This window comes from Zalophus californianus, chromosome 12 (assembly GCF_009762305.2).
Source record: "Zalophus californianus isolate mZalCal1 chromosome 12, mZalCal1.pri.v2, whole genome shotgun sequence".
Classification (NCBI taxonomy): Eukaryota; Metazoa; Chordata; class Mammalia; order Carnivora; family Otariidae; genus Zalophus; species Zalophus californianus.
Genome location: NC_045606.1, coordinates 94052984 through 94066338, shown reverse-complemented (window position 1 = coordinate 94066338; position 13355 = coordinate 94052984). Strand labels below are relative to the sequence as shown.

Genomic DNA, 13355 nt, shown 5'->3' with positions numbered 1-13355 from the left:
TGGAATATCATCTTTGCTTGAGAAGAGGCTCAGGAAAAAAGTTTATTTAAAAATCAAAATGTCAGTTACATTACAGGCATTGTTTTCAGTGGTTTCCATGCAACATGTAGGAGAGTTATTTGGGAATAACTGAAGTCCAGAAACTATCACATGGTGTTTTCCCCACATCCTTGCTACTGCTTTAGATGACTGAAAATCATCACACTGCTCCCAGAGGGGTACACATTCCTTTGTGTCAAGTGTTTATTTGGGAATTTGTAGTTGATCCTAGATAATTCCCCTTATTTAGCGAGCCTCACACTTCCCCTTCCAGGAAGAAGGCGTCCAAGTGATAAAGCCCAGAATGCACCAGAGAGAATTCCCTGAAATATAGCAGCACACGAGTCAATTATTGTGGAAACTCTGCTCTAAAATGTTGTGTTTTTCATATGGACGAAGATCTCTGATGAGGTTCAGAGGATGTTCTAGGGCTGATACAGAATTATACATCTTCTAACACCTCAACATGAGGTGTCAGAATGGAAGATAATTGGGCAGGATGAGAAGGCTCTCCCTTCTTCATTCTGGGCCTGGCCCTTTCCATAGTTTCCTGATTTTTAGGGATCAGTGAAGGGCAACCACCTGCCGTATGTGTCATTCATTCAGTAGTTAATGAGTGCCTACATTGTCCTAACGTTCAAGGCACTTTCCCATGGCTATGGCCTTAGAAGCTACTTTGCCCATCTTTTTTCCTTAGATCATTTGTTCCCAACTGGGAATGATTTTGACCCCAAGGGAACATTTAGCAATGTCTGGAGATATTTTGGTTATCACAACTGTGAGGAGGGGCTAGTGGTACTTGTAACTAAGACCAGGGACACTGATAAATACACCTCAGAGTGCAGGGCAGTCCCCACAACACAAAATTACCTGGCCCCAAATGTCAATTCTGCCTTCTAGTTAATCATCTTTTTATCAGAAAAATTTCAAATGTAAAAGAAACAAACTACTTCAGGAGGGATGATTTGCTAAAGCAGAAGAAACATCCTGGTAGGCCATTCAGATGTGTGGGAGTAGAATCTGGTTATATGTAGTTAGACGTTAGTTCTTCCTGAGATTCACTTATTCTGGATACTTCTGCCATACCTCATTAATTATGACAACTGCTCCAGTAACACATTTCTTAGATTTTTCTAAGAATTCTATCTGCTCCCTAGAGTCATCCCTTAATTTGGTAGAGTTCAGATTGTTCTCCTTAATTATGTTTATGGTATCACAGTGGAGGACACGACCCCTGAAATGAGGCTGCTTGAGTTTGAACCCTGTGTTGAGCACTGAAGAGTATAAAACTTTGAGCAAAACATGTAATTTCTCTAAGCTTCACCCTCCCCATCTATAAGATGGCAAAAATTAGAACACTTATGAAGCAGTTGTAAGGATTGAATGAATTGATGTATATAAATCCCATCCACAGTGCCTGAGACATAGGAAGCACTCCATAAACTTCAATTCTATTATCATTGGCCAAGATTTCTGCATTATCATTGTGTCCAGAATGTGGTGAACTTATGGGGGAAGTGTTGTACAACAGTTAAGCACACAAACTCTGAAGCCAGATTTCCTGGGTTGGAAGCCTTATCCCACCATGTACTTGCTATGTGATTTTGGTCAAGTCTCCCTCAATTTTGTGTGTCTCAGTTTTCCCATATGTAAAGTGGGGATAGTAAGAGGTACCTTCTAGGGTTGTAATGGGAATTACTAAATTAATATATGCAAAGTTTTTGTATATGTAAAGTATATAGTAAGTTCTAGTAAATGTAAGTGATTTTTTCACTCTTCTGTCTAGATCAATCATAGCTTCAATTCAGAACAGTTTTTCTTTTCTCAAGGAAACAAGTTGTCCCTGTTAATAATGGAAAGTTAACCTGGATATCCAAGGCCAGAGATACCACAAAAACTTATATAATAGTGAAAGAGTCAATGTTAATTAAACATCAAGGGGGTAGTGTCCAAGATGGTCCTCAAGATAAAAGTTCACAGTGAGACAACCAAGTGCCTAAGACTTTTGTTGGGAAACAGGACACCCATAGCCCCCGTCCATGACCTTACTCCAGCTTACTTTTCTCTTATGGGGAACACATCGCACCAGGTGGGATTATTACTTCAATTCCCATAAACTTCTGGAAAAGTAGACAAAAGCTGATGTTTAAATCTGATGCTGAATTATCTTCAGTTTGGCACAGAATTGAATTCTAAATTTGGACTCGTGAGTTTCCAGTAAAATCACTTTTCTGGCACCCATGGCCATGGGTGTCGATGTCAAACCTGGAGGTATAAAGAGCTGTGGATGAGAAATGTTCATCACTCTCCCCAGTCCAGATCCAGAGAGCAATCATGAAGACCATCATCTTCCTTGCCCTGCTGGGAGCAACTGGTGAGTCTGTAATATTAAACGAATCAGTGGGTGTCCATGATGTATTTGTTTGCACTTTGTACTCTGAAAGACAACAATGAATGTTGAATAGAATCTCTGTATTCAAGAAGCTTAAAATATTGAAACAACAGCATATATAGTAGTCCCCTCCTTTCTGCAGCAGCTACATCCACCCCCGGTAGATGTCTAAAGCCACAGATAGTACTGAACCCTATATACACTATGTTTTCCCCCAGCATATACTTACGCATGATAAAGTTTAATTTACAAATTAAGCACAGTAAGGGATTAACAACAAATGTAGTAATAGCATAGAACATTTATTTTTTTTTAAAGATTTTATTTATTTATTTGAGAGAAAGAATGAGATAGAGAGCACGAGAGGGAAGAGGGTCAGAGGGAGAAGCAGACTCCCCGCCGAGCAGGGAGCCCGATGCGGGACTCGATCCCGGGACTCCAGGATCATGACCTGAGCCAAAGGCAGTCGCCCAACCAACTGAGCCACCCAGGCGCCCTAGCATAGAACATTTATAACAATGTACTGTAATAAAAGTTATGTGACTGTGCTCTTCTGCCTCTCTCTCTCAAAATATCTTATTGTACTGTACTCACCTTTCTTGTCATGATGTGAGATGATAAAATGCCTACGTGATGAGAAGTGGAGTGAATGACATAGGCATTGTGACATAGTGTGAGGCTATAATGACCTTTGGGGGACACATCAGAAAATGGATCTTCTGCTTCCTGACTCTTGTTAATCAAGGGTAACCAAAACCATGATAAGGGGGGACTAGAGTCCTACAAATGTCTATACATAATTAAATCTCCCTTGTGGGGGAAAGATGATAGTGAGCAAAAGTAATTAGCACAGAAAGTATAAAGAGACAGAAAGTGCCCTAAACTTCAAGGTAAAATCTGTGGAAAAAGAGAGAAAAGGAAAGGATAGTTAACATTAAGGAAATACTGTTTTGACCTTTCTAAGCACTTGAAATTAATAATTGAGAGTTAAAATTGGGACTAGTGAGTAGTCTGGGCTCATTGAAGAGGCTATGAGGGTCAGAGCCCACGTCTCCTCTGCACTGACAGGCATCTTCACAGGATCTTAACAGGTGAAGGTACTTCATTTCTCATGAATAAAAACTATGGGCTGGGTTTTACAACTTCTTTGCTAATGAAATCTCTCTGGTGTAAAATAACGTATCATTTAATCATCAAAGGAAAGAAAAACGTCTATTTCTGTCTTTTATACTACCAAATTTTATACGAATCTTATGATGAAAGTTTCCCCAATTAGACGGGTATAAATTCAATAACTTAGTCTATACATCTGGAAATGTCTTTCCCAAAATTACTTTAAAATATTTGAACAATAGGGTACATATAAACAATCATTGACTTTGAGAGCCATAGAAATCTTAATAAATCAGTGGGCAAACTTCAGAATGCTGAATAAATTTTAAAATGTTGGAAAGATATCTGAGATAAGGGGTAACATTGGAAAGGAAACCACATACTATTCTATTAAATTATGCCATGAAAATTTTAGGCAGGAACTAAAAGAGAAATTGGGGGAACAAGAATAGAACACTCCCAATTCTTTCCAGGCTGGACCATTCTTAGGTGACTAGTAAAAGCTTCCTTTCTGTTACTTCATTGGGGTATCTAACCTATACCAACTACCAGAAATTAACATAAGCATGGTTACCGCAGAGCTTTACTGAACACCTATTTGCATGTCTGCTGAGCAAAGTTTTGCACAAAAGTTTCTTTATACCCTTAGAGAGTAATGTTCATGGCATTTATTACATAAAGAGTCTCTGACTGAGGTGTGTGTGTTGCGTATGTTAAAAACGGTATATTTATCAAATTTAAAGCATAAATTAAAAAATTAGATACTTATAATAGTATAAGTAGAGTATGTGTTAAATTTAAAGCATAAATTAAAAAATTAGATACTTATAATAGTATAAGTAGAGTATGTGAATAATAAGATTTTGGAAAAAATCATGTAAAAATTATGTTATCACCATATTTCCTCATTATGTGTAAGAGGAAAACATTATCTACTTTCTTCTGGTTAATCCAGAAAAGCCTTGTGGTAAGTAGAAATTCCAAGATGGATCTGTTTAACTGATTGTTTCCAACTTTTCCTTGTCAGTTGCTTTTCCCATTGATGATGATGACAAGATCGTTGGGGGCTACACCTGTCAGAAGAATTCCGTGCCCTACCAGGTGTCCCTGAACTCAGGCTACCATTTTTGTGGTGGCTCGCTCATCAATTCCCAGTGGGTGGTGTCCGCAGCTCACTGCTACAAGTCGTAAGTAAACAATCCTCACATCCCTGTTCTCTCAGATCAACTCATGCCCCAACTCTGCCAAAGCACAATCAGGGTAAACTGCACAGTTACACTTGACGGGTGAGCATTCAGGTTCTAGGAGCCTCATCATTCCTCCCAGGGACTGAATGATGCATTGAGGGAAGTTTACATGGAAAGGTAAACTTAGAGTTCCTTGATGTCTTTCCAAATGATGGTACCAAAGACATGGGAGGGGAGCTAGTGAGTGATGAAATATACTTAGAACTGGCTTAAGAGCATTATCAATAAATAGTCCTAATCATGATAGCTCAATCAGGAAAAAAATGGCATATGGAGGTAATAACCCACATGAAGATTCCAGCAAACACTAAAAATAAGCACAATTCATTCTGCCCCCTTAAAATTGTCATGTCTCTGATTCCTGCCACATCTCCCTACAGTAATCGGTAATCTCAACCAGAGGAGGAGTAACAGGTGCTGAATAGTCACCACCAATTCCTGTTTCACCTCCCATCTTTTTATTGGCATCACTTAGTCATGGGAACTAAACATATCTAACTTTCTAACAAGATTGTGGGCTGTGAGTCTATACCGGTAGGGACACCCACCTAAGAGTTACTCTCACCTGCACCATGTCTGGTTGGGCTCCCTTTAGTGCACAATTACCTATGTGTGGAAATGCTTGCCGGGGATGGTGTTCGTGCTGACGCTCATGAATGGGGTGAACAGGGAAAGGGGAAACGCTCAAGTTGGCCCTCAAGGAGCTTTGCATCCTTTAATCCAGCCGAATCCGGGTGCATCTGGGAGAACACAACATCGCAGTCTCTGAGGGTGGTGAGCAATTCATCAATTCAGGCAAGGTCATCCGCCACCCCAAATACAACGAAAAAACTTTGGATAATGACATCATGCTGATTAAACTGAGTTCGCCTGCCACCCTCAACTCTCAAGTGTCTGCTGTCTCTCTGCCAAAATCCTGTGCGGCTGCTGGTACCAAGTGCCTCATCTCTGGCTGGGGGAATACCCAGAGTACTGGGGGTAAGTGTCACCTGGAACAAAAGCACCAACTCTGGAAATCCTAGAAGGGAAAGACATGTTGAGGGTCAGTTAGTCCAAATTGTCCCTCAAGGCAAGATTCCTGGAGGAGAGTTTGTAGATATATGGAGTCTTAGGAAGATTCCTTTGCTGGAAAACACAACAAAAATGAGCTATGATAAAGATGGCAGATATTCAATTGAAGTGTGATTAGTGATTTGCAAAGAAGTAGAAACTGAGGAGGTAAACAGAACAGACAGTTTGGGTACTGCCTGAAGTAGAGACCTGCTTGAGAAATAGTCTAGATTTTTTTTTAAAGATTTTATTTATTTATCTGAGAGACAGAGAGTGAGAGACAGAGAGCACGAGAGGGAAGAGGGTCAGAGCGAGAAGCGGACTCCCCACTGAGCAGGGAGCCCGATGCGGGACTCGATCCCAGGACTCCAGGATCATGACATGAGCTGAAGGCAGTCACTCAACCAACTGAGCCACCCAGGCGCCCAAGAAATAGTCTAGATTTGAGATCTGTAGTCAGTGATGCTAATGTCAGAGAGAACAACTTGTTGATTAAAACTGTTGGAAAGACTTTCCAGATAAAAGTTGTTCTTCCAAAATAGAAGTTACTGGCCATCTGAGAGAGCAGGAAAGGTGGGGTTGGGGGAAGATTGGGAAAATTTTCTAGGAATCCTGTGGAAAATATTCTTCCATTTTTACTGTTCCACCCATCAGAAAAGTTTCCTGATGCCCTGCAGTGTCTTCAAGCGCCCATCCTCTCTGACAGCACTTGCCGCAATGCCTACCCTGGCAGGATCAGCAGCAACATGATCTGTCTGGGCTACCGGCGGGGTAAAAAGGATGCTTGCCAGGTCAGTTTCTTTGTACTCATTCCAGCGGAGCTTCTAGCCCTTCCACATAGTTCCCTTGCCAAAACACAGATTGAAAAGCTGTCTCTGGGATGGATTATAAGGGACCATGTATAGATTTGGGATCAGTGATAATTTTCTTTTTGAGACATTAATATCTAAGGCCAAGAATAAAAAGATACACAGAAGATGATGTACAAACAGGACATCCAGGTGCCATGCTGAGGAAGTATGTTGTAGAAGGAAGAGTTCTGATAAAAGCAGGGCTAGCTGGGCAGCACTGCACTCACCAACCTCACCTCTTCTCGGCCCTGCATGCCTGCAACTAAGAAAAGAGCAGGAGCTAGAAGGAGGGAGGAGAAAGGAGAGGCATGCTGTCAGAGATTGAGAATTGGATTTCCAGGGGAAGGGAAGGTGCTTCCTAGAGAATCAGCTACCTGGGAAAACGGACCCAGAGTAATGGAGAAACAGCATTTTGCCTTTCTTCCATCTTGGCATAGTTGCGAGTTCTTACTGTCTCTTCCCTCTTGTGCAGGGTGACTCTGGTGGCCCTGTGGTCTGCAACAGAGAGCTCCAGGGCATTGTCTCCTGGGGTATCGGCTGTGCTCAAAAGGGCAAACCTGGTGTCTACACCAAGGTCTGCAAATATGTGAGCTGGATTCGGCAGACCATTGCTGACAACTAAGCATGTAAGCATTTGTACCGATCTAAGCACCAATCTGTTGGTCAACTTCACCTTCCAACCATACCTAAAAACAGTAACTAAAATAAAAACATCTTGTTTCACATCGCATGTGTCCAAGAACTGTCCTTACTTAGTATTATGAATTTTCTCTTCAACCCGGCTCCTGAGTAAGAGGGTGTACATAGAATTGAACAATTACACAAAGATAGAAATGGAGAGGTTATGTCATGATTCATTCAGCCTGCTCAAAATGAATTTACTGATCAACTACTATCTGCTAGGCTCTGTGTGGTCCATTGATGATATAAGCATGGATAAGCTTAGAGGTCACTGGTACCATCACATTTTTGAACAGATGACGGCACCAAGGTGCAGAATGTGAAAATCAACTGCCCAAAGTCTTTCAGCAAGCTCATAGTCAGGTGGAGACCAAGCTCCAACTGTCCTGATTCCCGATGCATTGCCACAGCTGGGACACCGTGGGCTCCTTCTGTGCTCTAATCTCTCTGAAACTCTGTGAGGCTAGATGAGGGAAACCACCAGGTGGAGAAATTTTTACAAATCACTGATGTCCTGCATTCTCCAAGGTTTTACCGACTTATATATTCCAGTTCTCTAAGACCTTTCCTGTTTTCCCACTGGGGTTTTATTGCTATAGCAGCCATGATGTCTGCAAGCAATCCGCGCCCCTCTTCCACCAGCAGTCCCCCAAATCCCAGTCCAAATAATGTAGTATTTTGAACTTTAAGAAAAAGAAAGTGCAAATGCATGTACACTTGGGGTTTTTTTTTTAATTTTTAAAATTTTATTATGTTATGTTAGTCACCATACAATAATAGATCTATTATATCCAGTTCATAGAAGATTTGTCTACAGAGTTCGTTTGGAGTACAGGTCCCAACACATGATTCCTGTGCATATCTGGTATAGATCCAGGAAAAAGATATCATGGGATCTGAGCATGGAAACACTGGAGCAGGTGGAGGAGGTTTGAAAGGGGGAAATGTTCACAACCTCAGGAATAAGGTGAAGAAGGGATATTGTCTTAGTTTAGACTGCTATAACAAAAATGCCATAGCCTAGGTGGCTTAAACCACAAACTAATTTCTCATGGTTCAGGAGGCTGGGAAGTCCAATGTGCCATGGAAATAGTGGGAGCCTCCTTCCTGCCTTGTAGACAGTGGCCTTCTCACTGTGTCCTCACATGGCAGAGAGAGGGCTCTAGTCTCCTCTTATAAGGACACTAATCCCATCACGGGGGCTCCACCTTTATGACCTTATCTAAACCTTGTAAAGGCCCTACCTCCTAATACCATCCCACTGTGGATTAGGGTTTGAGCACATACATTTGGTGGGGGGACACGAACGTGCAGTCCATACCGGGTATCTTGGAAGAGGAAAGTATGGCAAGGTACACACCCCATTACCAAATCTCTATTCCTCCATAACTCTGGATGGCACATGCATAGGGAGCAGTCCTGAGCCCTTAATATCACCTTGTCAGTGCCTCCAGGGTGGAGCCCAAATTCTTTAGCCTTGCATTCAAGGCTCTTAACTATTTGGTCATAACTAAGCTGTCCTGTCTTATTTCCATAGTTCTCATTGAGTTGCTTTTATGTTTGCATAGAGCCTAAATTAATTTCATATATAACTCCGCTTTGTTAAAATCCGTAGCTTTAGATCTACCTTAACTAAACGTCACAGGCTTCTCTCCAGAAACAAATGAGCTTAAAGATTCTCCTGTTTCAGGGGCACCTGGCTGGCTCACTTGGTACAGCATGCGACTCTTGATCTCAGGGTCATGAGTTCAAGCCCCATGTTGGGTGCAGAGATTACTTTAAAAAAAAACGATTCTCCAGTTTCTTTTGAAATGCTTTCTATTCCTCTCCATCACCACCACCAACATACACCTCTCCACCTCAGCACAAGGAGAGTGCAGATTCAGAGATCCGACAGGCTAAGTGAGATAGATAAAAGATCAGAGATCAGGGCAGGCTCAAAGAGAAGTATGAAAAAAACAAACAAATCCTATTTCTTGATACCATTCAATAGACTCTTTTCAGCCTCTCTTGTCACTTTCTGTCTCTTGTCTTTTTAAAATCTGACTCCTTGTAGTTTGTAAATTTGTAATAAAATTAAAATATAAAGTCTGTATACTCTTTGACCCAGCAACTTCACTTCTAAAACTCTATCCTAGTAAAACATGGATATAAAAACAGAAACAAAGTGTAAATGGGAGTGTAGCATTCAGTCATTCGGTTGCAAGGAATAGAATATCCAACTCATTTGGTCTTTAAAAATGCACCAGTGGAAACTTAGAAATGGGGAAGGCTTCAAGGATGTTTGATTCAGCAATGCAAAAATGTCAAGGAGCCAACTTATTCTGGGCTCTGCCCTGTGCATTACTGTCATTTCCTGTCATTACTGTCAGTGTATACTAGGGATAAAGCCTTGCGATCAAAATGGCCCTCGGGGCCCTATTTTCCCTCTTCTGTATCCAGGGAGAGAAATAAACAAAGTTGCTCCCAGTAGATCTAGAAAGCTGCTTTCCCAGATGCCCCTGGCAGACATCATATTGTGTGTCTTTTGCTGAATTTGGTCACTTGCACAACCCTGAGACAACAATCAAATGGGATTATGCTGATTAATTTACAATGAAGTGACATGGCGTAGCATCAGAGCAAGGGGTGGACTTCTCGTTCTGCAAGAAATTTGGCCTACTTGGTATATGTTTGGTTAACTGAGTAGTTATAAGGGTAGTCACCAAGAGAAGGAGGAGTGGATGTTAAGGAGGCAGCCACGGTCTCTGCTAGAGCAATCTAGGGTGCTTATCGATATATTATCTATGAAATGCTGAAAATCCAGAAACAACTAAAATATCCATTTAATAGATGATTGATTAAATAAACCTGGCGTGTCCCTCAGTGGAAACAATGTAACTCTTCTCTTCATATATTCAACCACTTACTCAATGAATACTTACTGAAGACCTACAATGTGCTGACCCCGTTTTATGCACTAAGGATACAGCAGAACAAAACAGTCAAAACCCTACCCTCACAGTATAGACATTTTCACTTGGTAAATAGAAAAGAAATAAATAGAGACTGTGGAATGCAATGCTGATCCATGCAAATGCTGTAGGAAAAGCAAACGGGATAAAGGGGTGGGTGACTGTTTCATTGTTTGTGTATAACACCCAGTGCTCCATGCAATATGTGCCCTCCTTAATACCCATCACTGGGCTAACGCATGGAACACACATCAAAAATAATGATGTACTGTATAGTGACTAACATAACATAATAAAAAAGGGGGGTGGGTGACTGGAAAGCATAGACCTGCTTCTAAAGTACAATGGACCTTTGAACAATGTGATGGTTGGGGCACTAACAGTCTGCATAGTCAAATAGTCTTGTATAATTTATGACTCCCCCCAAACTTAACTACTAATAGCCTACTGCTGGCCAGAAGACTTACTGATAATGTAAACAGTTTATTAACAAGTATTTGGTATGTTATATGTACTACATACTATATTCTTACCATAAAGTAAAGTAGAGATAAAACGTTATTAAGAAAATCATAAGGAGGGGTGCCTGTGTGGCTCAGTTGGTTGAGCGTCTGCCATCGGCTCAGGTCATAATCCGAGGGTACTGCGATGGAGTCCCACATCAGGCTCCCTGTTCATCAGGGAGTCTGCTTCTCCCTCTCCCACTGCTACTCCCCCTGCTTGTACTCTCTCTCTCTCTGTCAAATGAATAAATAAAATCTTAAAAAAAAAAAGAAAATCATAAGAGAAAATACATTTGCAGTTCTGTAAGAAATCCACGTATAAGTGAACCCACGCAGTTCAAACTCATGTTGTTCAAAGGTCAACTGTGTAATCAGAGAAACACATAAAAAGACCTATGAAAACAGGGGCTCCCAGGTGGCTCAGTTGGTTAAGCGGCCAACTTGATTTTGGCTCAGGTCACAATCTCAGGGTCCTGGGATCAAGCCCTGTGTTGGGCTTAGCAGGGGGTCTACTTGAGGATTCTCTCTCGCCTTCTCCCTCTGCCCCTCCCCCCTCTCATAGTCTCTCTCTCTCTCTCTCTCTCTCTAAAATAAATAGTTCTTTTTTTAAAAAAGACCTATGAAAACATACTACAATTTAGAATAAAAAGCCACTTTGTAGAGTCAGAAGAGATATCTCTCAACAACATTGAATGTATGAATATCTACACATAAATACCTAATTCATAATTCAGTAAGATCCAGGAAGTCATGGTATCTTTGGGGCAAAAATAAGGAAATATATAAAGAGGTAACAATCTGAAATTAGGAACAACTGCCTAGAGAATGAACTAGTGGGATTTCATCAAGATAAAAAGCTTTTGCACAGCAAAAGAAACAGTCAACAAAACCAAAAAACATGGTTTTTTTCTTGCCATGTCTAATCATAGTAACAATTGAGTTTACTTATCACTTGCTCTTGAAAACTCTAAGATGACTCTCAACTGTCAACCTCATGGTTATGACCTTTCATAGCTATGTAAAGTAAAGCAATATCTGCACATAGAAGTTTAGCTCTTTGTGTAAAATTTTTTTTCATATAGGATAGATAGCTCTTTGTATAAGTATTTTTTCTCAAATAGGATAGTTAGGCTTGGTGGAAGTTAACTTCATATTGGTACACACCATAATCCACTTATTAGTTTTTCCATTAACAAGCAAAGAATTTCAGCATATGCTCGAGATGAATTCATCTGAGGAAATTTTCTTTAATAAGACAGATAGAAGCCTCGCAAACCCTAGAAATTTTATTTAATTCATTATTTAAATGGGAACTATTCTCATCATTCATCTTTTATAGCAACTGATTTTGGTATTGAAGTAAAATTTTCAAAGTCCTTTATTTATTTTTTAAAGATTTCATTTATGTATGGATGCATGTATTTATTTATTTATTTGACAGAGAGAGAGAGAGAGAGAGAGAGAGCACAAGCAGGCAGAGCGGCCGGGAGAGGGAGAGGGAGACGCAACTCCCAACTGAGCAGAGAGCCTGACGTGGGGCTCAATATCAGGTCCCTGGGGTCATGACCCGAGCTGAAGGCAGACGCTTAACCAGCTGAGGACCAAGAACCCCAAATTTTCAAAGGCCTTTAAAAAAATAAAGATATTTACTTACTATCTTAGTATTATTTTAGTTGTATTTTTAAAAGTCAATTAAGAAGTTCTGTCTCATTGAATGGATACAAATACAAAAGTCTTTATTCAGTCTTAGAGATACTCATGTATTCTGAGTAGCTCAGTCTTATCATCGTCTATTTGTACCCCATCTCAGCCATGGGCTTTGCCTAACTATAGTCTTACCATATGATCCAACAATTGGGATGAAAACTTATCTCTACACGCAAAACTACATATGGATGTTTATACCAACTTTATTTGTAAATGTCAAAACTTGGAAGCAACCGAGATGTTCTTCCATAGGTGTATTGATAAATAAACTGTGGGACACCAAGCCAATGGAATATGATGCAGCACTAAAAAGAAATGATCTATCAGGCAACAAAAAAACATGGAGGAAACTTAAGTGCATATCACTAAGGGACAGAAGCAAACAGAAAAGTTTACATATTACATGATTCCAAAGATAGGACATTTTGGAAAAGGCAAACCATGGCATCAATAAAAAGACCAGTAGTTTCCAAGGGCTGGAAGTCGGGGAAGGTGTGAATAGGCAGAGCCCGGAGGACTTTTAGTGCAGTGAATATACTCTGTATGATACTCTAATGATACATGTCATTCATTATACATTTGTCCAAACCTATGGACTATACAATGGCAGGAAGAGTGAACACTGTGGTAAACTATGGACTTTGGGGGGTAATAGTGTGTCAGTGTAGGCTCATCCATTGTAACAAATGGACCATTCTGGTGGGGATGTTGCTGATGGGGGAGGCTATGCACTGGTGAGGGCACAGGGTGTATGGGAAATCTCTGTACCTTCCTCTCAATTTTGTTGTCAACCTAAAACTGCTTGCACTTAAAAAAAA

At 40.6% G+C, this 13355-nt stretch overlaps 1 protein-coding gene across 3 annotated transcripts; it reads left to right on the top strand.

Moving 5' to 3' along the window:
• The first annotated feature begins 1956 nt into the window (after positions 1-1956).
• LOC113911217 (cationic trypsin) lies at positions 1957-7419 on the top strand. 3 transcript variants are annotated; one of them, XM_027573515.1, is made up of 5 exons: positions 1957-2413; positions 4572-4731; positions 5516-5769; positions 6496-6632; positions 7165-7419. In XM_027573515.1, exons 1-5 carry the CDS (start codon positions 2374-2376, stop codon positions 7312-7314), a joined length of 741 nt encoding a protein of 246 aa, XP_027429316.1. In that variant the 5' UTR covers positions 1957-2373; the 3' UTR covers positions 7315-7419. The 3 variants fall into 3 exon arrangements, with proteins under 3 accessions (XP_027429316.1, XP_035579164.1, XP_035579163.1); XM_035723271.1 differs by lacking the exon at positions 1957-2413 and adding an exon at positions 3189-3522 and having other exon boundaries at positions 7165-7417; XM_035723270.1 differs by lacking the exon at positions 1957-2413 and adding an exon at positions 3189-3528 and having other exon boundaries at positions 7165-7417.
• Positions 7420-13355: the final 5936 nt, after the last annotated feature.